Here is a 26,330-nt window from a genome sequence, read left to right as displayed (position 1 = left end):
GCTCCAGGCTGGGCCCTTTTGCTATCTCTTAGAATCAGCTAGCCTAAAGAAAGGTAGTCTCTCTCCAGCCACAATGGTCTCCCATGATGTCAAAACAATATGCAGGAAGTTAACACACAATACATTAGTATTCCTGTATAGTAAAAGGAAACTGAGGTTCAGGGAGGTTCAGTCAGAGCTCAGCTAGTATTTATCAGAATGGGATTAAATCTGAAGTGTGACTGACTCTAAGTGCTAATCCTGCATTAATTTTTCCTTAAGTAAAGTTTTTCCAACTCATACTGTATTTCTAGACAAGCATTTAGAAAAATGAGATCATGCCTCTAAAATGTTTTGATTTCTTTGGTGGGTTATTTTGCAGATTAATTTTAGTTAATATGCACATTACCAGAGTTTGGAGACACTCTGTTATTAAAAACATTAATCTACCAATATCCTCCAACGGTTTGATTTCGGTGAATTTTACATTTCAGTTTATTTGCACTGGGGAATAAGGCTTTGCTCATTGAATAAACCATATGGCTTGAGCTGTAGACTGTATGGTGTGTAGTTTTTTTCCACCTGTGACAGAACAAGTAAAAGGTTATACATAAGGAGCTTTTTAACAAGGAGCTATGAGGTCTTAGAATTGCATTTTGTATCTCCACTTAGGAAAAACAATCTATTCTATGGGAGACAGATTTTATGGTTTAAACAGAGGGGGCAAAACTGTTATAAAGAATGTGAACTATGGGGCGCCTGGGTGGCTCAGTCGGTTGAGCATCCGACTTCGGCTCAGGTCATGATCTCATGGTCTGTGAGTTTGAGCCCCGTGTCGGGCTCTGTGCTGACAGCTCAGAGCCTGGAGCCTGCTTCAGATTCTGTGTCTCCCTCTCTGCCCCTCCCCTGTTCATGCTCTGTCTCTCTCTGTCTCAGAAATAAATAAACATCAAAAGAAAATTTACAAAGAGTGTGAACTACCTATATATAGGAAAGATAGTACAATTAGAAATTTAAAGATTTTATGGAGAACAGAACTCAGTGTCAGAAACAAACAAACAAACAAAAAAAAACGCTTTTATGGGAAATGTTAGAACAAGAAACAAACACCTAAGCTACAGCTTTTAGATCAAGCCTAAATATTAATAGTTGGGAGACTATATCTTTATCTTTTTATATATTAAATTTACTGTAGTCCTGTTTCTTTCCAAAATGAACTCAGAGAAAAGCCTCAAGAAATTACAGTATAAAACAAGGGTCATAAAAGGAAACTCTGTTTTTTCTTACTTACAACTCTCCCAATGCCAAATGTGTGGGTACCATATCAGGTAATTCTCCACTTCTCTGTGGATACCAGCTGCATGTCTTACAGTTTAATTCATTATGATAACCTACCGCCCAGAGTTAGAGTAGACCCCACAAGTTAAGGGCACTGTCCCACAGATTGCTCCCCTTTGGACACCAGCGACCAGTCCCAGGTGGTCAATGGCACTTGTGACTGACCAGGTATAAATCCGGGGTTCCCACAACCCTTTCCTTGGGTTCAATACTTTGCTAGAATGGCCCACAGAACTCAGGGAAACACTACTGCCAGCTTATTGTGAGGGATACAAGTTAGGAAAGGCCAGATGGAAATGATGCAAAGGGCAACATGTGGGAAGGGGTACCCTCTCCAGGCTGCCACCCTCCTGGCTTGTGGATGTGCTCACCAACCTGGAATCTCTCTGGGTGCACTCCTTTAGGGTTTTTATGGAGGCTTCCTTGTGCAGACATGATTGATTAAATCACTGGCTATTGGTGATTGTACTCAATCTCCAACCCCCTTCCCTTCCTCAGACATTCAGGGGTGGGGCTGAAAGTTTCAAGGGACCAGCAGGGGTCACCTCTTAACTTAAACTCAGGTATGGCTGATGGGAACTTATTATGAATAACAAAGATGCTCCTCTCACCCTTAACATTTGGGCAACAGATAGGGGTTTTAGAAGCTCTGTGCCAGGAACCAGGATGATGAAGACCAAATATGTATTTCTTATTATATCATAACATCGCAGATAAAAGAGAAAGGGAAAATGAGGACCAGTGAAAGCAGGAAAAGAGCGTACATGCTAACCCATCCTAAAAGTTAAAATGACTCTTATGGTAGAATTTTAACTCTGGGCTTCCTGGGGGATTTTTTAAAATGTATCTATCTATATCTATATACTTATTTTTTTTAACTTTTTTTTAACATTTATTTATTTTTGAGAAGAGAGAGACATAGCATGAGCGGGGAAGGAGAGAGAAAGAGGGAGACACAGAATCTGAAACAGGCTCCAGGCTCTGAGCTGTCAGCTCAGATGTCAGCTGTCAGCCCCGATGCGGGGCTCGAACTCACGGACCGCGAGATCATGACCCGAACCAAAGTCAGACGCTTAACCGACTGACCATCCAGGCGCCCCACTTATTTTTTAATGTATGTATATTTTATATATATTTATATATATATACAACATATATATATATTCTTCTAAGTTTATATGAGAATTTTAATTGTCCACAATTTTAAGTAAACAGTAAACATAACTATAGTACACAATTTAAATTATGGGGGAACATTCCTGGCAAAATATATATGCTCTTTCATTTTTAAGAAAATAATACTTTATTATAGATTTTATTTTTTTAGAGTAGTTTTAGGTTCACAGAAAAACTGAGTGGAAGGCACAAAGATTTCTCATATACTACCTGCCCCCACACATGCATCGCCTCCCCCATTATCCACATTCCCCACTGGAATGGTTCATTTGTTACAGCTAATGCATTTACATTGACGTACTGTAATCACCCAAAGTCCACGGTTTCACATTAGGGTTCACTCTTAGCGTTGTATATTCTATACATTTTGATAATGTATAATGACATGTACCCACCATTATAGTATCATACAGAACAATTCCCCTGCCCTAAAGATCCTCTGTGCTCTGCCCACTCATCCTTCTCTCCTCATTAACCCCTGGCAACCACTGATTTTTTTTTTTCACTGTTTCCATAGTTTTCTGGCAGCCACTTTTAAAAGAGACACTTGATACAGTAAGTTTTCATCAGAAAATAGAAGATGTAAAATTTTCTCAAGAAAGACAAAATTTTTTCTTGGTCCTAACTTCTGTATGAAACTAGTTACCTTAAGGAATCAAGATAGATACCTTGGATAATATCGACAAGGGTCTTCCAGAAACTGCAGGTGCAGATCTTATTTAACTCTATTTTGAAATAAACTCACAAAAGCTGAAAGTCCAACTCAGTAAGAGTCTTCCAGGCTCTAAGTTAAGTTCCAAGAGATTAACTTGATCCAAGGTTAATATTTGGGAAATCCAGAGTTGTATATAGCATGTCCCCTATCAAGACTGCCTTCCATAAATATCATTTATTTTAACAAGGACTTTTATAAGCACTAAAATTATGCCTAAAGAACTGGTCTTCTGTGTTGTTTGAGAACAAACAGATCCATGTTTAGAGACCAGAAGGCTGATCATTTATTATGAAAGGTGAAAAGCTTAACCAGTATTTCCCCCATGTGGCAGCGGGATGCAAGAGTATTTTAGGCAACTTTGAATTTACTCAAATATTTTGATAAAAGCTCAGTTGAGGCTAGATATTCACAACACAGTGTGTCAGAGTTGGTTTAGGCAGGGGAACTGTTAATGCAAATGTTTCCAGTTGCCTGCCTTTGGACATAGAAAAATCTTAGTAGAGAAGCATTTCATTCCCGGAAGTAAAACCTTTCCTTGAGGCAATTGATACTTGTCAGCTTGTACTACTTGTCGTAGTTGCTGGCCTAAGTAATTTATACAATTTACCTAATTTAATTGGGTGAATTAGATGTTCAGGATCCCAAATCTATTGACTTGTTGTGTGATGAAAATCACTGATTAAATGAATTTTAGAGAATGATTTTTGAACACGATGACTTTTTTTTTTTTTTTTTTTTTTTTTTTAGTGATGTCATAGTTAATGTCAGGTTTTCTTTCTGGCAGTAAATACTAAGTTCACTAGCTTCTTGAGGCCAGGACAAAGACAATGTCAGGTAATCAATTTAAAATTTTCATTTTGGGGGCACCTGGGTGGTTCAATCCATTAAGCATCTGACTCTTGATTTAGGCTCAGGCCATGATCTCACAGTTGGTGAGTTCCAGCCTCAAGTTGGGCTCTGTGCTGATAGCTGGGAGCCTGCTTGGGATTCATTCATTCTCTCTCTCTCTCTCTCTCTCTCTCTCTCCCCTCTCTTGAACACATACACTCTCCATCTCTCAAAATAAATAAATAAACTTAAAAAAATATTTTCATTTTCCTCCTTGGCATACAGGAAAAATACATTTTCCAATTTTTCTTGCAGTTATGCTTGAAGCCACGTGACCAGGTAGTGGCCAATGGAATGCCCAAAATCCCCAAGTATGCTTGCTCACACTCTCTCTCCCCTTTATCCATGTGGCTCCTTGAGGAAAACTCTAGGAAGACAAAACCACAGAATGGAAGGAGCCCACATCCTTGAATAGCCACTTGTCAAGGATCGCTTAGGAGAATGTCCAACCTGCATTAAGTTTTGCACTAATGAAAGGAGTATTTATTGTGTCAAGCCAAAGGTATTGGAGGTGATGTGCTAGAGAAGCTGACTCATGTTACCATTCCTGATTTTCTGATCTTAAAAATTCATCCTCAACATAAAAGAATCTTTCCGTTTTTACACATAAAAACATGAATCAAAATTGCTTTAAAATTTGTATCAGATCACTAAGTAACAATTTTTTAAAGGCTGAAAAGTAGAAGGCTAAAACATAACTCTGTAACTATTGAAACTGCTTTCTAATTTGGTCAGCCATTTGTGCCCATTTCAATTCCTCCAGTGATATTCAAATAGAATTTAAAGGCCTATCCAATAAAGTCTTCCATTGTCTTTGGCAGAATTACGTGAAGGTGGATAAAAAACATCAACAGTAATAGTCATGCCTGAAGCTTATTGCTTTCTCATGTGTGCTATATTAGACCAAAGACCAATGCCTTCAGTTTGTAAAGAGAATGCTGGCATAAAATTTTGGACCTCAAGCTTTTTTTTTTTTTTTTTTTTTGATGTTTATTTATTTTTGGGAGAGAGAGAGAGAGACAGAGCACGAGAAGGGGAGGGGCAGAGAGAGGGAGACACAGAAGCTGAAGCAGGCCCCAGGCTCTGAGCTGTCAGCACAGAGCCTGACACGGGGTTTGAACTCTCAAGCTGCAAGATTATGACCTGAGCTGAAGATGGGCACTTAACCAACTGAGCCGCCCAGTTGTCCCAGACCTCAAGCTTTCTAAGTTGGTAATTTAAAATTACATTTTAACTTTTCACATAGCTGTGTGTTTATATATTTAAATTACATTTTTAAAACCTATGTTACCAAATAGACTAAAACCGTGGATTGTGAGTAACTTGTTCTGCCAGTGTTCCACAAAATAAGCAAACATTTCTGATACATTTTAACTTGATAAAGGAGCCATGTCTTACAATAGGAGTAAATATGAGTAGTCCGTAGTCCGTGATGCTGAATGTCACAGATCACAACTAAGCCAATGGTTCTTGAAATTCGCTTTGATATACAAATGCTTTGGATTACAAGCATGTTTCTGGAACTAATTATCCTTGCAAAACAAGGCGTTACTGTATTTTTATTTTTTCCAACACATTTTAAAAATACTATCTGGCTGTTCTAGTTACTTAATCATATCATCTTTTTAAATCTTGTTTTTAATGTTTATTTTTTAGAGAGAGAGAGAAAGCACAAGAGGTGGAGGGGCAGAGAGAAGGGGGAACAGAGGGTCTGAAGCAGGCTCTGCACTGAGGCGGGGCTCATGAACGGTGAGATCATGACCTGAGCCAAAGTGTGACGCTTACCTGACTGAGCCAGCCAGGTGCCCCACTTAATCATATCATCTTAATGAGAATGTTGCCCCTTGTTTACAGTAAGTCATATTTTCCCTTCTCTGCATCAAGTTGTAGTTCTAGAATATCATGAAATGAAAGTAGTGATGTGGGCATTCTCATGTCATTCCTGACATTAATCGGAACTCTCCCAATATTCACATTCTATGTTATACTGACTTTTAGTTTTTATTATTTTATTAATAGTTCGTTACTTATTTATTTTTAATATGAAATTTATTGTCAAATTGGTTTCCATACAACACAATTTTTTTTGGGGGGGGGGGAGGGGGAATCAATGGAGTACCTGGGTGGCTCAGGTAAGCGTCTGACTTCAGCTCAGGTCATGATCTCACAGTTCCAGAGTTCGAGCCCTGTGTCAGGCTCTGTGCTGACAGCTCAGAGCCTGGAGCCTGCTTCGGATTCTGTGTCTCCCTCTCTCTATGCCTCTCACCCGCTCGCACTCTCTCAAAAATAAATAAACATTAAAAAATTAAAGTCAGGAGTCAATAGCATTGATTCATAGAGGCTGCAGCAACCTCAGGTCTCCTTACGTTTAAGTCAACATTCAAAACATTTAGGCCTGCAAGACTGTAATGGTCACATTTGGCACTTAATTACTCAGAAGGATGGGGAGCAGGGAGCACAGTTTGCCTGCACAATTGTATCAAGTGCTCCTCTTCAGTGGAACCCCTCACACTGCAGAACAGCTCAGGTTCCCAAAGACACTTTACACAGCTGTGAAACTGCTCTGGCTTAACATCCTTAAGCCCCCTCTGAAGCCACAATCTCATCGGCATAGTGTCCAACATCTATCTCTTCAAGAGACATACCCAGTTATAAGAACCACTGAACCCAGGTTTGTTCAGTGCTATGGTTTGCTACCAGGCATATTTTGTTCTGTCTAAAGGCAGTTTATCAATCAGGGGTCCATTTTTACCAGCAACATGGCAACAGAGTTCACAAACCACCTTATCAGGTTGCCCGGGAAACGGAGCTAGAAAGTTAACATAAGGTCAAATTGGCACGAGGAAGGGAAAAGGATTTTGTTAACCCTTTACCTACATAGAGGTTTTCTGTCAACTTGATTGTAATGGATTCTTTTAATATGTTAATAGATTATACTTGTAGTCATTTTTTAGGGCTTTTGCATTTACATTTATATCAGTGATGAGCTATGCATATGCATGTTTGTATACACGTGAGAAAGCTATTTTTTCCAGACTGAAATATCAGTGACACCTTAGGAATATGTGTAAGCACATATATTAGCTCCATAACAGAGTTTAAGTAGTATTGGAATTAATCACTCTTAGAAGGGATGATATACTCTGTGGTGTAACTAGAGCTGCTGGAAAGGCTCTAGACCTTACCCATGATCATTACCTATGAAGGACAGAACACACATCCAGATTAAGGGAATATCATTGTAGGAACACCTGCGTGGCTCAATTGGTTGAGCGTCTGACTCTCGATTTCAGCTGGGGTCATGATCCAGGGTTGTGGGATCAGGCTCCATGTGGGGCTCCACACTGAGGGTGGAGCCTGCCTAAGAATCTCTCTCTTTCTCTCTCTCTCTCCCCGCCTCTACCCTTCTCCCCTGTTTGTGGGTGCTAATAAAAACAAAAGTGAGTATCATTGTAAAAAATGAAGATGTTAGTGTATTTCACTGCTCCTTGTTGCTTTTCTAAGGTATCTTAAGAAAGAGATGAGCTCAGCCAAAAACTGGCTGCTTTGCAAGCAGGAATAGAAAGAAATGAGAACGTCCAGAAATGTGGGGCCTCCTAGGATTGAAAAAGACAACTGCTTGGATACCCCCAAACATTAATATCAGTAAAGGGATCTAAGCCTGTGGCAAGGATCAGAATAAGGGTGTTACCTTCCCAATCAAATCTATTATTTCAGCTAGCTTCAAGGTGGCTTCCATTAGGATGAAAGAGTAAGGTATGGATATAAGGAAGCAAAGAAATAAAGCAGGCCTAAGAAAGAGGACTAAAGATTTTGGTTATTGCTGTTGGTACAAGGAACTGACTGGAAACAATTAGATTAGGGTTTTTAAAGAAATCTTGTAGCCACAGAAACCATGAGTCTGGCCTGAGAATATCTGTTTCTGCTAGCTCCTGAAAGCAGCACTCAGACCCTTAAGTTGTACCAGTAGAAAAAGAGCCGTAAGTGATGTAAGAGCCCCCAAGGAAGACACATGCTCCAAGGGTCCCTTCTGATGTGGGTGGCTATGAAAGATGAATGGACAAGGTTGTAGAAGCGGAGGTGAGGTGACTGTCTGACCAAGACAATTCTTCCACTGCTGGAGCACAGAATCTCCATAATTCTTGCTTAGCTTGGAGTCAAAACTGCAGTAAGTAGCCGTGTGTTCCTCATCCTTCTCTTTTCTTACCAGTTCTTTTTTTTTTTTTTAATGTTTATTTTTGAGAGAGAGAGAGTACGCGTGTGCATGCACAGAGGAGCAGAGAGAGAGGGAGACAGGATTCCAAGCAGACTCACTGACAGCAGAAAGCCCAGTTCAGGGCCGGAACACGCAAACCGCAAGATCATGACCTGAGCTAAAGTCAAATGCTTACCCAGTTAAGTCACCCGGGCACCCCCTTAGTAGGAGTTTTTAAAGCAGTTATCCTGTCCCTATGGCACCACTGTTTATGGGATAGGGGGAGAAAGAGCTTGCTGACAGCGACTATGAGAACCTGATAGAGAAAACACATTTTCTCTACCCTCTGCCTGGACACTACCCCTACCACACATCCTCACTTCATTCAGTCTCTGCTTAAATGTCACCTCCCCAGAGGGGACCAAATCACTCTACTTAAAATCACACCCCATCTCTTACCACCTTACTGTTCCTTTACTCTCTCTTTACACCTTTACCCTCTCTTCATAGCACTTACTCCTCCTTGCTTGTCCCCTTTTATTCCCCACCCCTCCACCCCCCAGTATAAACTCTCTCAGGGCACAACTTGTCTGTTTCCCAGCTGAAGTCCTAGTACCAAGAAATGGCCAGTACATTGTAGGCTCTCAATAAATATTTGTTGGAAAAAAAAAAAAGATGAAACAATTAAGAGCTTCTAATGTCCAAGTGTTTGAAGTTGTGTTTGTTTGGTCCTGTTTTGTTACTTACCTGTATCACATTGTGATCGGTGATAATTATTTGTGAGAACATTGGGATTACTACTTGCAAGGTGACATTATCGGGTAGGAAACCTAACCAGAAAGTTGTCCTCTTGGAAAAGTACAGGTATTGCTAAAAGCAAACTGTTTTCATCTGGTTCTGTCTTGTTTTTAAGACTGAGATAGTGAAATGTCACCCCCATGGGAATTTCACCTTGTTTCTGGAATGGTGGTCATAATTGTAGCATACCAACCAGTTAGACCTTGGAATTCCTGTGGGGTCTCCTCATTCCACGATTCAACAAAGACTGATATAATTAGCTACTACTTACTCAAGGGAGAAGCTCAAGTTCGCCAGGAAGAATTCAGTTCCATCTGACCCAACATTTAATATTTACTGAAGCCTTGTGCCCTTGCCCTCCTATTTGTTAATGTCTCACAGAACTCAGAGTGGTAGAAAAGCAGTGCATTAAACACACTGCATTACAAGTTACAATATGGGATGCGTGGTGGTGTAATTACACCACAGGAGTCTCAGCCAAGCAAAAAGTCAGAAAAGGCTTCCTGGGTAAATGTCAGCTAAACTTGGACCCAAAGGGCAAGTGGAGAGTATCCAAATGAAGAAGGAAGATGAATGGAGTGTTTTCTAGGCCAAAGAAAAAGATATGGAAAAAAATTTTTAAAGGCATGCTGATGAGGCATTACACATTTTTTCCAGATATTGTCCTATTTTCACCTGTCATGTCCTTCTTTCCTTCTATCTCTAGCTTTTAGCCTATAGGTTAGCCCCTTCTCAATAACCATCCATTGCTCTGGGGAGGTTTATTTGCAAATCCAATCCAGGAACCAATAAACAAAGAAAACGGCTAAGAAGTAGCCTGGAACCGAGCCTACATTACACTTACAAAAATTTGATTTTCTGCAGAAAAAATATTTTGACTCCTACATTTTTGGACTTCATTAGAAAGATCTGAAATAGATGACACCAAGCTGTTTGCCTAAAATAATGTCCCAAGACTGAATTGGCATGGATATTTCCCGAGATTAAAATAGAAACTTGTTTTGCTAACAGAAAACAACTTGGAAATCAAAGAGTCGTTTAAGTTGAGACCGTTATTTTTCCTTTTCTTGCATAAAATTCCTGTTTTTATACACACTAAGAAATCAGGATAGTGAGCTCACACTGCCACAGAACTTTCCATTAAAAAACTGAAGTTGGAGAAACCTCAAAAAGAAAATAACGGTAGAAAAAGTTTGTAATATGACAAATTCATTCAACAAACATTTATGAGCACCTAGTACGTGCCAGGCACTGTTCTGGGCACTAAAGAAGAAACTTTCCCTTGAAGAGTTTGCATTCTACTAGAAAGACAGACATACAAACAAGAAATAAGTTATACAGGACACCGGAAGGTGAGTGCTATGGAGAAAAGAACAAGGTAGAACAAATCATGGGGCATCCTGAGGGGGCCGATTTGCAGCTTTAAATTAGCAAATTTAAAAGCTGAATTCCTCCAAGAGGTAACTTTTAATCAAAGCCTGAAGTGAGAAAGTGAACCATGTAGATATCCAGGCAAAGTATCTGCCAGTCAATGGCCCAAAGGCAGGGACACGCCTGAGGTGTGCGAGGAACACATGGAAGTCATGGGCTAGGGAAAGAGAGAGACTAGGAGATTAGGCCTGAGAGGTATGAGAGATGGAGTCATTGGGGCAGGGTTTGAGAAGAGGGATGACTCAAAGGATGTATGTTTTTACGTGCATTTTAGAATGATCGTTGTGTGTTTTCATTTGAACAGTCTTTTAGTACATTATTTTTTACTCTGCAACAGCAGAACAAAGATTGTTTAAAATGGTTTCTAAATGATCTCCCCATGATCAGGCACCACAGGCTGCTAAGAAGTAACAGCCCTCCCTCTCTGGCCTGCACGTGCCCCTGGAAGGGCAGCCGTTGCTATCGTTCTAACGTGCTCGAAGTTGAGCTGGCAAAGATAGAAAACAGCCTGCACGTTTCTTCTACAAAACTCGACTGGAGAGCCAAACATTTCTTTCGGTTGGTTACAAAATAAAAAAATATGCCTTTGCCAACTCTGCGGGAGAAGCAAACTCCCGGAGTTTGCCTTTGCTAATTTGTCCAAGTCGTGCAGTCGTGCTGTGGTTTCACTCACTGCAGACACTGCTCAGCTCCAGCCCCACAAACGTCTCCCGTCTTGGGCTTCTCCGCCCCCGGCGGAAGCTGCTGCTAGCCCCTGCGGTCACCACCTGTTCAGGCGGAACCCGCGAAGCGCGCACCTTCGCCCCGGGTCCTTTCCCTCCCCGGCTCACCCTTCCCTGCGGAGCGCCCTGCGTTCCCTCGCCCAGGCCGGGCTTGCAACTTTCCTCGCAGCCTGGCGCCTGCCCCACTTGGCTGGCCCTCAACAGACGCTGCTTCCCTCAGCGCTCCAGCTCCCGAGCTTTCCGCGGAGGGGCCAAGCGCCCACACCCCCGGCCCCGGCCTGGGAGGGCGGTGAGGAGGGCGCACGCGCCCACCCCCACCCCCCTCCGCCCCCTGCGCCCCTCCCCGCGGGCGGCGCAGCTCCCCCTGCAGCACCTCCCCTCGCGGGGAGGGAGCGAGAGGGGGCTCCGGGCGCCGCGCCGCAGACCTGCTCCGGCTGCTCGCCGCGCCGCTCTCTTCCGACAGCTGCAGCAGTCGCCGCGGCGCCCGCAGCTCCTCCCTGGAGCCGAGGGGACGAGCGCGCCTCTCCTCCGCTCCCAGCACCCCCAACCTGTTCCCCGCGCGCAGCGGTGCATTCGCCGCCCGACATGGATTTCCTCCTGGCTCTGGTGCTCGGCTCCTCGCTCTACCTGCAGGCGGCTGCCGAGTTCGACGTGAGGTGGGTTGGGCCCCGGGGCTCCCTCTTCTCCTCCTTCCAGCGCTAATTTCGCGCGCGCGGTGCTGGGGTTCCCTCTCCCCGCCCGGCTGCGAGGTCAGAGAGGAGTCTACCCGGCCAGAAGTTGGGCCACCGCACGGCGTCGGCAGGAGGAGAGCCGTCGAACCGCTGTCCAGACCGGTGGCTGCCCGAGGCTGGGGAGGGTGACCCCTTCGAGTCCCGGAACCCAGCCGCGGCTCCCAGCTCCCGGCTCGGGAATCAGGGCTAGGGAAGGAGGAAGGCTGGAGCTCGTCCCCGGGGCTCGGAGGGCGCGGGCTAGCTCCTAAGCCGAGGTGATGCGCGGGACACCTTTGGTCAGGAAACTCTGGCTCGTGATTTAGATTTCCCTACGACCCGTCCGCGGGGAAACTTCCAGGTGCCCGGGCCAGATCCCGGCCTGAAGCTGTCAGAGCCGCTCACACAAAGGGTAGGGGCGAGGAAGCGATTGGGCTTCCAGGGAGGACCCGTTTGCCTCCGCACTTGGCTTGCTTGCGGGAGGAGGACTCGAAATAAGGACTGAAAGGCGGGGAGCGCTACGTGTGTGTTTGTGTATGTGTACGCACGCACACACAGCTCACGAGACCTCGGGCGAGCCGGGCTGCAGCGTGCTCTGACAGGTTCCAACAACCCCCGGCTTCGTCGCCGCTGTCACTCAGCCGCTCCCCTGGCGGCGGCGCGCGGCGCTCTCTCCCCGCCGCGGGATCCGCTCTGGCGGGTGTGTGTGTTTGTGTGTGTCTATCGGCCAGGAGGGCGTGCTTGGTTATCCCACCTCCTTGCAATTGTAGACCAGACCCGCCCCGAACGCCGAGCGCTGCGGCCGGTGCACAAACCCGGCTGGAGCAGCCGGGAGAGATTTTAACCTGGGTCACACCGCCATCTAGTCTTCCTCTTTCAGAGACCCCCCCCTCCCCAACCCCTCCAGGTAGCCTTCTGAGCAGCTCCAAAGACAGCCGCACCTGTTTTCCTTGTAATCTTGGAACGAATCAATTCCACGATTGATTGGCTTTCTTGTACCTGGAGGGGAACAGGAACCGAGGAGAACCAGTGGAGCGCTTAGAAGAGCTACCGCTTGTTTACCACCTGGTTGGAGGAAATAGAAAGTTCGAGGTTATTTTGTGCTTTGTGCTCGCGGGCATAAGGGGAGATAAAAGAAACGGGAATTGAAAAGATTAGGAGTGTTTAAGAAAATGTGGGTAGCGGCCAGAGGCTGTTTTATTTTATTAAAGCAATTCTTTGCCCACGTGTTGTGCATTTCTGGCACGCACACATTTGCAATAAGAAATACATCACATGGTTTTGCGTTAAGATTTTTAAGGCGGCTTTAAGTTTAAAACAGCCAATTAAAATATTGAGCCTGTGGGAGTAAAAAGTCAGGTGTGAATCTAAAAGAAACGATTTACCAAAGAAGGTGTCAAAGTGGAACCTGGTGGATAAATTCGTATCCTTGAAATTGAATACTTTTAGTCCTTATTTACATTAATGAGGAAGATAACGGGGATTGTTGATGCAGGAAAATTTCAAACCACAGGGACACTTGAGATGTTAGCTACACTTTAAACTCTTCCAGGTTTTATTTAGACTTCTTTTTCTAATACTTCTTTATTTTCTGGGAACATTTTCTGCCAAAGAGTCCTATCTCGAAAAGAGATCTGTTTCATTTGATTTTGAGGACTCCCATCTTTCTGCCCCTTCCCACATCTTCTCCTTTCCAAGGCAGAAAATGTAAGGCAAATTTTTTTTTCTTTCTGCTTTGACATGTCATATTATTTAATACTTTTCAGTTTATGATAAATCAGTCAAAACTGGTTTTCCCCCAAATAACAGGTGTGGGTCTTTGAGGAATCTGTTTTATTTCAAGCTTCAGAAACCACCCTGTGAGTGTCAGCCTTGAGAATTCTTGGTTTTAGCTGATGCTATTTCCATATTACAAAGGATCTTCCCCTCCTTTTCACCGTCCTCCTGTGTGTAGTACATATGTTTAACTGTCTGAAATTTGGAACTAGATCACAGCAGAACTATTTTCCTGAGTTTTATCCTTAAATTTCTGCCGGCAGGAAGGAGTTCATAGTAGATTGTTGGGTGTGATTTAAATTCTTTTTTAAAAGTAATGCCAGAGGAAATAATTTTTAATTTCAAAAGTATCTTTATTTATTTTGAATCTTTTTGTTTGGTAGGTGGCCCAGGCAAATAGTGTCATCCATTGGCCTGTGTCGTTATGGTGGGAGGATTGACTGCTGCTGGGGCTGGGCCCGCCGGTCCTGGGGACAGTGTCAGCGTGAGTATCCTCTCTGGGAACTTCAGCTCCCTATGGGGTGCGGCTTTCCACCATTATTCATGGCTTCACTCTGCACATCAGTGGGCTCATTACTGAGTAAGACTTGGTGGTGTGGTTCTGACACGGGAGTTTTCAGTTCCTGACTCCTTATCTTGCCTCTTTCAACCGGAGCCAGCTGTACGTAGCAAGGGGCCAGCTTTGTCAGTCACAGAAGAGCCACGTATGATGCTTTAGCATTTGTCCCCAATATCCCCAGCTCCTGTTTTCTCATCAGGCTTTTTCTTTTCTGTGCTCCAGACTCTGAGATGGAGGTAAGATAATGAGTCTAGACTGTATTTACACTAAACAGTCTCTGAACCTTATAGCACTAATATAATCCTTACCATACCTGTTGTGGAAGGTAGCCTATTTGTAAAGCCTTTTTTTTTTTTTGAAGTTAGATTGTATTGACTATTCTAAATAGACCACCCACTGTAATCAAATAACACCTCTGAAAAAGCATAGTTTTTATTTTCTGTAAGTAATCAACATCATGGAATAAGTGCCACATCAGAGTACTGATTTTTTACCTTTTCCATGGATATTTTAATAGTAGAAATTAGAACCACATCATGGAAGTTTGAGAAATTGGTTCCCAGCAACTGTATTGGGATCTCAAAATTGTATTCTATTCCCCTACAAGAAACTCCGCAAATGATCAAGTAAATTTCTGGGCATCTGTCATGTCTGGTGGGATGATGGGAACACAGTTGGATTCCTCATATCCCAGTGCTCACGAGAAAGGAGCTTAGAGGAATAGAGAAGTGAAGTGAGGAAGGCTGGAGCCAGACAGGGAAGAACCCTACAGATGTGTTGGCCGTGGGAGGAATAAATTTAAATTCAGGGAAGCTAGGAGTTCCCACAGCTATGTCCATCTTTGAGAATTGTGCATGATATCTACCCTTAACTTTGCGAAGGAGGGAGAGTAATATTAACAGGTTGACATCTCTGGTTGGAGATGGAAAGGTAAAAGGGGACTAAGGTTTTTCTGTTACCTGCAAGGCACTGGGCTAGACTTCTTGCACTGTTGGGCCATTGCGTCTTTTAATTAAGGGAGATGATGGTAACTCCAGTTTCCAGTAAACAAAAGAACTAGGCAAAGCTGCTGTGCCTGACAGGTTAGTTTTTTTTAATTTTTTTAAACATTTATTCATTTTTGAGAGACAGAGCATGAGCGGGTTTGGGTGGTGGTGGGGAGTGCAGAGAGAGAGGGAGACACAGAATCTGAAGCAGGCTTCAGGCTCTGAGCTGTCAGCACAGAGCCCGAAATGGGGCTTGACCTCATGAACCGCGAGATCATGCATGACCTGAGCTGAAGTCGGATGCTTAACTGACTGAGCCACCCAAGCGCCTCTCCACTGGTTAGTTGTTTTTAAGGGAAGATGGTCAAAAAGAAGAATGGTGCCTGGTGGAATAGTCTTCTGCCCATTATACCACAGTGTCAAGAAGCATTTGCACAGCTGGAGGCCACAGGTGTGGAAATTGAAGAGCAATCCGCTTTTGATAATCAAAGCGTGAAGAGAGGATGGGCTCAACACACATACCACACCGTCCCCAAATAAAAAAACATGAGTAGTTTCTTTGCGGGAATGGAGGTAATTTCCCCCTTTGCTGCCTTAATTGTCAGGATTATTAAAGTGCTTTGGGGTGTGCAGGGTCCCCCAGCCCTACGGAGGACAAGGCTGTTCTGGCAGAGTGCCCCGAGCAAAGTGGAGCGCATTGTCCCTGCAGACAGAGTGCCAGAGTGGACGGCCGGCAGAGGCGGAGGAGTCCATGCGCACTCTGCCAGATGTGCTAAAGGAATTCCAAGGAGAAAATTCCTCTGTGTCTTAGAGGTTCATCAACCGTGGAGTTCCCCGGAAAGAGCTTCTAAGAGCTGTTTTGCCTTTTTACATGTAGTTACGTTTTCTCTAGTATACACCAGCTTGGTGATTCTGAATTTAAATGAAGGTAAAGACCTTGCACAGTTTCAGTGGCATTACCGAATTTAAGCATCCAACATCCGAGGAAGTTCCTAGCAGAGTATTTTTCCCAGCAGAAATGAGCCACCATTTTATTTTTTTCTATACCGTCGTTTTGTTTCTAACAGAGTGTAAAGTGGTGAAGTGTAGCATTTGATAGTATTTATCTTTCTGCCTATTCCTTGAGAATCTGCGGAAGCTGCTACAATGACATGAGTCAATTATTGAAATGATAATGTTATAAAAATGTATAGATCCTGCACAAATCACAGCCTTACCTTAACGGAGAATTGGTGGAAGTTTGAGAGGCAGCATAATGGAGGGGAACATGGACTCTGGAGCTAGACTGCCTGGGTTTAAATTTCAATTCCACTGCTTATTAGCTGTGTGACCTCTGTGTTTGAGTACAACACCTCATAGGACCATACCTGAGGTGTAAATGAGTTATTTGTAAAGCACATAAAACAATTCCTGGCACAGAGTAAATACTATGTATGTGTTCGATAAAAGTAAAGAAGTATAAAGTAATACGGCTATTCAAACAGTTTTGTGGGATGGGACACACCCATGCTATCAGATTCTTTGTTTTCTAGGCATGATAAATGTATTTTTGCATTTATACTGCCAAAATTTAAAAAATGATTCTAAGATTCTCAGTGATACAATAAAATAAAAAGCCTTTAAATTAAAAAGGGCCAGATGGATCTTTACCATTAATATTATAGATGGCAAACTTGTAAAAAAAAAAAAAAAAAAAAAAAAAAGAAAAGAAAAAACAAAAAAACAAATTCAAAGATGGATGTTTCCTTGTGTAAATTTTGTTTTTCCAGAATCCCAGATGGTCCAAATGTCTCTTGTCAGCTTAGAGTTCCCCCCATCTTTGTTTTGCTATAAACAGGTGGAGGAATGTGGGGGCCAGAGGTCAGCTCAAAGTAGGAAGAAGAGCACCAAAGAGAGGCTTGCTGGGGACAAACAGAAAGCTCCTGATTAGTTTTTAAAGGAAACTTTTAATTTAAAAGAATTAAATGTTTTTGTCACTACATTTATTCAAGGAAAAAAAATGCCTTGCTGTTCTTTAAACACTTAGACTTGTAGGTAATGGATTACCTACAAAACTTCCAGAGAGCTTCTGGGAAATTTACTGTGAAAAATGTTTTTGCCTCTCTGATCCTTCGATAATTTTATTTATTTTTTTAATTAAAAAAAAATTTTTTTTTCAACCTTTATTTATTTTTGGGACAGAGAGAGACAGAGCATGAACGGGGGATGGGCAGAGAGAGAGGGAGACACAGAATCAGAAACAGGCTCCAGGCTCTGAGCCATCAGCCCAGAGCCTGATGCGGGGCTCGAACTCACGGAGCGCGAGATCGTGACCTGGCTGAAGTCGGACGCTTAACCAACTGCGCCACCCAGGCGCCCGGATAATTTTAGAGTTCTTAACCATGAGGACCGTTCTCCTTTCCTTATCCAAGGTCCCCTGGTTCTTGTGTTTCTGAATGATTCAGTTAGGAATTTTCCTTCAAATTAGCACAGCAAAGCAAAAGGAAACTATTCTTACCTAGACACAGAACCTCCAGATTTATCCCTTAGACGATGTGTGGAAGTGGGGGGAAGCCATGCCCTCATTATGTTTCTTATCAGCTCTCACGGTCTAGTTCGGTGACCCTTTGGTGTTTAATCCACTTGGTTGAGCATATGTAAGCCATTTTGACTCTATTCATGTGAGTCAAATATATGTATTTACATAGAACATGCTGCTTTTCATGTTTACTTGCTACTTTCCTTTACATGGGCTTGTTTGGAGAGGCCAGTTGACTTTGCAGGGTGCTAGTGTTGCTCAGCCTCTGCCCCAGGTCACGGCGTCTAGCCACCAAGCCTCCGTCAGGCAGACTTCTCATCCTTCCTGCAGGGACTGAGGAAGGAAGGATGCTACCCAGATAGGCAGAGGAGCTGTCTTCCTGCTTCCTGCCCGTGCCACCTGACATTCTATCCCAACGTTCTTGCCTGGCTGTGGAAAGTAAGACCTAGTCCAGAAACAGGCAGATTGTGTTTTCATAGTCCTTTGAGAGGGCATACCCTTGCCTTCTCTCTATCCTTTGATTCTTTGTTTTATATTCTTTTAAAGAAGTTTTTATTTAACTTCCAGTTAGTTAACATACAGTGTAATATTTCAGGTGTACAATATAGTGATTCAACATTTCCATACAGTACCTGGTGCTCATCACGACTGGTGCCCTCTTTAATCCCCATCATCTATGTAACCTATCCCTCCACCTACCTCCGTTCTTGACTCTTAAACAGGTATGTACATATTGAGAATTCAAAACTTGACTTCTAATTGTCTTGGGCTTTATCTTCATCGACTATTGATTGTGACTCTTTATGGTAAAGGGAAATTTTCTTAATCACAACACACTGATAGTTCTATATGTATAGCACACAGTACCTTAATTAGATGTGTCACAAAATACTTGTTTCTTGTTCTGTAATTAATCTATTCCTTCACTTTCCCATCATATTAATGGTATACTTCGTTTTAGTGATTTCAACAATTTCTCCTGACAAGTGGAGATCTCTGTACAAAAGATTTCTCAGGGGCTGTGTATTTTATTTAAAACAACCTCGTATGCTGTGGAACCAGCTCTTAACTGAAAGCACCAGATGGTTTGGGACACCTGAGTGTCTCTGACTTTTATACCTGGTTAGCTAGTTAACTTTTCTCAGCTGCAGTCTTTTTATTTTACAAGTAGATTTCTCAGATGCGTTGCAGCTCTGAACTCCATCTGAGAGCTTCCTTAAGTGTGGAGGTTCTAAATATTGTATTTCTACGTGGTTGTCTTTTGGTTTACTTTACTTAGACATTTGGTTGTATACGTAGCTATGACAGTAGTGTTTCCGTTGAAAGCATTCTTTAGAGGTGTGAAGAAAAATCCAAAATACAAGTTCTGTGTTTCAACAAAGATCGTCAGTTTCTGAGTTCCTTGGCGGTCACTGAGCATTTTGTGGTTTCTGAAGGCAATTACGTGAATTCGGGTGGTTTTGTATCATTTTTCCTTAAAACGAGGCAAAATGCAGATGTTCTGTTATGTTTTTCTGAAGGTTTTTGGAACGATATAAAACCTATACCTAGAGGTTGACTTTATTAGTTCTAAACCTCATTTCTTCCCACCTCCTCCCTGAGGTTAGCAAAGGCTAAAACTGTACAATTGTCCTGGAAAGTGAAACTTTTGAATTCTTATCAACGTTAAATAAATTTATAGGCTAGTGTGACATAGGGACCAAGAAACAGTAATTTATTCTGAAACTATTTTGGAGTTGTCAAATAATTTTGCTGGATAATATATATTACTGGCTAAGGATTGTGGACCACCGGAAAGACTGAAGAGCAAATTGTTAAATTCTTTCTGTACTTCAAATGAAAAGGTTATTAGTTTTAGTAGAGATTTTGATTTAGTGAAACATGTAGATTTCATATTTCATTTGTTACTTGTATCTAGGTTGAGAAACTTGAAATGGAACGTGATTTATTGATTTTTGTTCCCTATACTGGTTTCCTGTCCTCAGTCACATAATTATATAGATTACACCTTTCTTTGATTATTGAGATTTTGAACATTTTTCTTTGAAATAATCAAGAGTGAATGAGAAATACTGGAATTGGCTTTGAAGGTCACACATAGTGCTCCCCCAAAGAGAGGTTATTCCTAGTGAGTGCCTTTCCATGTTTAGTCAACAGCGATAGCAACCTCCATTGAATGTGAGAGATAAACCTTTTTATGCTCATACAGTCATATGTGCAGGAGAAACTGGGAGTCTCAGGTGGGAGCTGTGTTGAAAATGGCCAGCAGGTCCTGGGTCCAGTTTAATGGAGCTGGGCACACTTCACTATTTTAAAGTTGTTAGCGTCCTCCTCTATTTTGGGGGTGGGTATGCATATTTTTGGTTCTTTGCTTTTGGGTTTTTTGGGGGTTGTTTTGTTTTGTTTTTGTGGTAGGAGTAAAAGCAATTCAGTGGGCAATCTTATAACTACTTTTCAGCACGAAACCCGCATCTCCAAATCCTCAGGAAGTGGAGTTTTTAAGATTATTCAACTACCACTTTCCGTGAAAAGGTTATTTAAGAACATCATGTACTTTGAGTGACTTCAAGTGGTCTTGGAATGCAGATTCCAGACTAAAATCAGTGTTGAAGAAGTTTGACCTTTTCAAACAGGTAGTTTTTGAGTATGTGGAGTCTTGAAAGTTAAGTTTCCCAGAAATGACTTTGTTTTTTCATTCTCTTCTGATCTTTATATAATACTTTTAAGATTTACTGATTTCCTAAGATCCCTTCATAGAGTTAATCTGGAAAGGCCTTAACCTTTATGGATTGGAAATGTTAGTGCTTCACAAGCTGGGACGTCAGGCCACGTAAAGGGAAGCACTCTCGTCGCTGCACAGTCAGCTGCTTCAGAGTGCATGTACAAGTCCACACTGGTACCAAGGAGGCACTTCTGGCCCCAGAAACAACACTGTGTTTCTGCATGAGAACTTGTGGATAAGCTTTGAAAAATACAGGTGTTTTCCTCCCTCATTCCCTGTTACAGCAAATGTAATAGCATTTTTCAAGGGTGCATTTTATCTGTAGAATTCAGGTTGTATGCATTTTGAGTCCTTTGAATCAACTGAATGCTTTTAAAGCGATAATCCAGTGATGTTGAGGGAGTCCATGCAGCATCCCTTGGTGAGTAATGGAAGATATCTATCACAGGGGCTGGGCCTTCGTCATGCTGAAGATGAAAGGGAGGGAGAGGAAGGTTCTGACAGCCTAATCCTCATTACTCCCCCTTCCTTCCTCACCACCACACATAGATATTGTCACCCCTTTCCCACCAGTTTGATGCAGGTTAAAATGTTTTCCCCATCAATCTTCTAAAAATATTTATTTTGTCAGAGAAAATGCACTTATTTTTTTTTTATATATCCCTCCTCAAGAGCAATGAATATTATCAGCTTTTTGTGTACCTTTCAGAAAGATTTTACGTACTTACGGACAAATTCCTATATCTTCTCTACCCCATCTCTTTTGTCCAAATGAAAGGCATACTGTATACATTGTTCTGCACCTTGCTTCTTTCCCTTAACAATATATCTTGGAAAGCTTTCTTTATTATCAGTATATGAAGAGCCTGGTCACTTTTTTTTTTTTAAATGGATTTGTAATACTCTATTACATGGCTGTATCATAATTTATTAATCAGTTTCTTCTTGATGGACATTTGTGTTGATTCTAATCTTTTACTAATACAATTCTAAAATAAGTAACCCTGAATATACAGTGAAGAAATATTGTTTTGGATGTGTCCTAGTATTTTCTACATATGCGTTTGTAGTTTTGACTAATGGATCAAAGGTTTCTTACATGGTAGTTAGTAGGTGATGGAAAAGACTGGATTGCACTGCTGACTTAAGGCTCTGGCAATTCTGTATCCAGAACCTGATATGTTGCTTGATTCCAGGCTACTCTGATCCCTGCTCTTTCCCTCCAAAACCCCTCTGATAAGTCAGCGAAGGACGCTTTGTCCCCTTTTTTCATCTGTTTCTTCTTCACCAGAGGCAACTGTCTGATATTGTGAGGATGGAGTGAGGTTTGTCTGTTTGCCAGGATTTCCACCAGGATTTAAAAGTGACTTTAAAACCATAGAGGTGTAACTTTTCTATTAGTTATTCTAACCTTTATCTTAATTGTAAACTTAAATCATTTTATTTTAAAAATTAAATGCATGCCTAAGTCAAATATTAAAAGACTCGAAGACAGGGAGAGGGTAGTGAAAGTAAGCCTTTCTAACTTCCTTATTTTTCTGACACCTAGTTCCAACCCCCAGGAACTGTTTCTTAGTGATATTTGCAGAGATTTCTAAGCAATTGCAAAATTATCTTTGTTCATAAATTGATAACACAAAATAGGATTATTCTCTATCTTCTTTTCTCATATATTGCATTTTGGAGATCAGTCCTTATCAGTTCATGTAAGCATGACTCATTCTTTTTTTTTTTTAATTTTTTTTTAACGTTTATTTATTTTTGAGACAGAGAGAGACAGCGCATGAACGGGGAGGGGCAGAGAGAGAGGGAGACACAGAATCTGAAACAGGCTCCAGGCTCTGAGCGGTCAGCACAGAGCCCGACGCGGGGCTCGAACTCACGGACCGCGAGATCGTGACCTGAGCCGAAGTCGGACGCTTAACCGACCAAGCCACCCAGGCGCCCCCATGACTCATTCTTTTAAATGGTTGTACAGTTTACCATTATATGGCTGTACCTAATTAACTTAAAAATCCCTATCTATGCACATTTAGGTGATTTTCAGTATTTTGGTTTTATGAAATGTGTTGCAGTCAGTATCTTTACATATGTATCATCACTGTTACATACATTTAGATTTGGGAGAGTTACAGGGACATCCCACTCTTATGTAAGTACAGTAATCGAAGAACTCTCATTTTACTTTTATAAATTATCTGATAAAAATATGTAACTTAAAGGAGATTCAAATTTGCATAATATTACACAGTGGAAACCTTCCTTTTAGCCACTTCTTATTTTTGATTCCTTAGAAGAGAGTTTAAAAATAATAGAATTGGTTTCTTTGTTTCTATTTGTTTATGTTCTACCTTGTTTGGGGAAGGATATGAAGATGGCTTCCAGGAATGCATGCAATAGAAAAACAGAATTAACAAGGGCTAGGGGAAGGAAAAAAAGGATACAGTGAAAGATAAGTTGTTGGGAGGAGAGTTATTATTAAAATATAGATATGTAAGACTTGGGTCCTAAATATGTCTTCTAATTTGGCTCTTAGCTTCCGGTAGCCAAAGGAAAAAGAAAAGTGTTATTTTCATACAATTCATGATGTTTGTTACAGGATAATTAGATGAGTTATTTGGGGGAAATTATGGCTTTTCCCACATGTAAACTTTCATGTGGTCCCTCACAGAGCAGTAGTGAATGGTGGAGTGGAAGGGGCCATAGCAACATTTCTGTCCTGAAGGGAGAGGGGGAGGGAGAGGGAGAGAGAAGGAGAGCCTGGCGCAGGGCTTGATCTCAGGAACCTGGAGATCACGACAGCTGAACTGCTGAAATCAAGAGGTGGAGTCAGACTCTCAACTGACTGATCCACCCGGGTGCACCTGGTGGTGGTTTTACAAAGCTATTTCCTAGAAGATCCTCTGATCTAAGATGAGGACTTTACTCTAATTTTTTTTAATGTTTTCATTTATTTTTGAAGGAGAGAGAGGGGGAGACACAGAATCCGAAGCAGGCTCCAGGCTTTGAGCTGTCAGCACAGAGCCCAATGCGGGGCTCAAACCCACAAACTGTGAGATCATGACCTGAGCCAAAGTCAGACGCTCAACCGACTGAGCCACTCAGACGCCCCGAGAACTTTAAAAGCGCAGTTCATGGGAAGTTTAAGAAGCATTATCTACATATTTAGTTTCTGGTACCTCAGTCCAGCCCAGAATAGCGTGATTTGTGAACTCTTTAGGACTTTCAGGACAATTCCAGGTTAGAAAAGACAGTTTGAAGTTAGGATCTCTCTCAGTGTGCTGAAGTTTGCTGTATTATCAAAGTCTATTCCATACTGCTTGCTTGTTTGCTGGCTTGCTCTCTCTCTCCCCTTCCCTCCTTCCTTCCCTCCTTCCCTCCTTCCTTCCCTCCTTCCCTCCTTCCTTCCCTCCTTCCTTCCTTCCTTCCTTCCTTCCTTCCTTCCTTCCTTCCTTCCTTCCTTCCTATTTTAAAGATCAGTCAACAGTTTATAGAGTTGGTATCCAGAGGCATTGTAAATGGAGTGCAGATAGATGTCTTCTATTAACCAGTATAGAGGGGTTCTGCAAATAAGTCAGTGGAAGAATTTTTTTTTTATCAATTTTGTATGAGTTACTTTTGTATTCATTGGACATCAGCACAAAAGCTCATCAACATTTTGCTATGGCTTAATTCATTTCTAAGCAATTATGGGTTGGGATAAAAGATGAGGCACAAACATTGCTTCCAGGCATCATTTATCCTACATGAGCTGTTAAATGAGATAGGGCCAGTGAACCCAGGAACATCAAACTCCTTGACCAGTGCTCATTTCCCCAAAGCTCCTGATTGTTGCAGATGTTCAAAGGAGCCAAAATGACCCTTAGTTTTTATCCCAGTTTCCCTGGATCTCATGAAGGGCTGCTATAAGTAAGTCACTTAGGCCTGAATAGACTCAAAGCGGAATCTGTGGTAAGTACTCTTCATATTCCTAACCAGACTCAAACTTGACTCCTTTTCACTGGGGTGTGAGGAAGAACTGATTCTCCTGCAGTCCTCAAGCCCCAGGGGGCAATGGAGCCTAGAACCCTAGTGCACACAGGTCCTCAGAGAATCTCTCTCTCTCAAAGGAAGATAGCTCAGTGTGTGGCTTAAGAGGGCACCAATCAGTCAGTACCCCATCTCCTCAGGAGAAGCAGAGAAAGGAGCTTTGAATGCCTTTCCTCAGAGGTCAATACCAACCAAGACTCTAACCTGAGAATGGTTACCTGTGTCAGTCAACCTAGAAGGGAGCTAAGAAGTTTACATTGCTCGGGCCAAGACCTTATCTTTTTTTTAATGGGAACAAGTAAATGATCGGTTCTCAAAAATCATACAATGCAGCCAAAATAATGTGGCTTGAAAACATTTCAAAGTGATATCAGTCACTACAACCATAGAAAAATATCAGTAGCATAGGCCTAATGTGATTGACGGTGCATCCTTGGGGATCTATCAGGGCAAATTAGTTGCAAAATGTATACCTAGTTACTAAAAATTGATTTGTTACTAACTATAGAGTTCAGTTAAATAATACCAAATTAAAGAAATTTTCCATTTTAACACTCCATAGCTTTTAACTTTTCTGATTTCATCACTTAATTAATAGTAGTGCATAATTAGATAATAATGGTCATAATAGAATTTCTAATAAAATTACTAATAAAGCCAGCATAAAGGAATGCATTAACATTGAAGCCCAGATAGGATAAAGTTTTATTATGTGTGGTAAAAGAGTGACAGATATTTATGTGTTCTTTCAATTTTCTTTCATAGATTTCTTAAGAATTTTAGTATAACTTAGTCTGATGAAACAATGTTAAGTGAACTTGTTACTATGGAGGGGAAATTTATCAATAGGCCAGGCAGTTTCTTAGCTTTAGAATATAGTAGTTGACTTTGGGGGAAAAAAATTTTTTTTTAGTTATATTTTATTAGAAACCCTCATTTTCTGCCGTACATTGATTGAAAGCTGGAGAGATCTCCTTGGTAGGTACTAGGTGTCAGGAGAGAGTCAATTTGCCACTAGTTACTTGCATGTGGATAATCTAGAGTCAGTTAAATTTTATTTTTTTTAAAAGTTCGTTTGTTTTTAGAGAGAACACATGCTCCTGTGGCGAGTGCATGCAGGAGACAGAGAGAGAGAGAGAGAGGGAGAGAGAGTCTGAAGGAGGCTCTGCACTGTCAGGGTCAAGCCCAATGAACCCATGAGATCATTACCTGAGCCGAAGTCAAGAGTTGGATGCCCAACTGACTGAGCCCCCCAGGTGCACCTAGAGTCAATTAAATTTTCAAACTGAACATTTCATTTGGTCAGTACCTTTTTAACCTTTCTGTAGATTAATGATATAAATTCTCCAGAACTGATGTGTTTTCCTAAAGTAGCATCATCAGATCACAAGATTAGGGTTGCCTTTTGTACATATTATTGATTTCTGGTGAAATTTTAGGAAATATGTCATGGTTTAAATTTGCACTGATGTACACAAAGGAAGAAACAATTGGAAATTTCTGGATTTATGCTTACTTTGCCAAAAACAATGTTTCTTTCCCAAAAATCTTTAGCCTTATTTTCTAGAGTTCTTAGAGTTCCCAAATTCAGTTTCTAAGAGAGATCCCTAAATGGCCAAAGGTATGTGTTGTGACATTTATGGAAATTACCTCCGTAGACCGACATCCAAATATAAGCTTCCTGCCACCCAAAATATTTTTCTAAAGCCTTTGGTACCTCCTGTTTTATTTCAGTGTTAAAATTTGTAGGTACTTAGTCAAATGTTTGCATGCCCACAAATAGCAAATAGG

At 41.7% G+C, this 26,330-nt stretch overlaps 1 protein-coding gene across 6 annotated transcripts in view; it reads left to right on the top strand.

Moving 5' to 3' along the window:
- Positions 1-11,595: 11,595 nt before the first annotated feature.
- NPNT (nephronectin) overlaps positions 11,596-26,330 on the top strand; it is an 83,818-nt gene continuing 69,083 nt past the window's right edge. The window contains exons 1-2 of one of the 6 annotated variants that reach the window (XM_043571188.1): positions 11,596-11,898; positions 14,109-14,209. In XM_043571188.1, the coding sequence (XP_043427123.1) occupies positions 11,828-11,898; positions 14,109-14,209 (172 nt within the window). In that variant the 5' untranslated portion in view covers positions 11,596-11,827. The remainder of the gene's footprint in view (positions 11,899-14,108; positions 14,210-26,330) is intronic. The other 5 variants (XM_043571182.1, XM_043571155.1, XM_043571165.1 and 2 more) reach the window with 5 other exon arrangements.

Source organism: Prionailurus bengalensis, chromosome B1, assembly GCF_016509475.1.
Source record: "Prionailurus bengalensis isolate Pbe53 chromosome B1, Fcat_Pben_1.1_paternal_pri, whole genome shotgun sequence".
In the NCBI taxonomy this organism is placed as follows: Eukaryota; Metazoa; Chordata; class Mammalia; order Carnivora; family Felidae; genus Prionailurus; species Prionailurus bengalensis.
The sequence above is the reverse complement of the archived record's forward strand: the minus strand, read 5'-3'. Positions and strand labels throughout refer to the sequence as shown.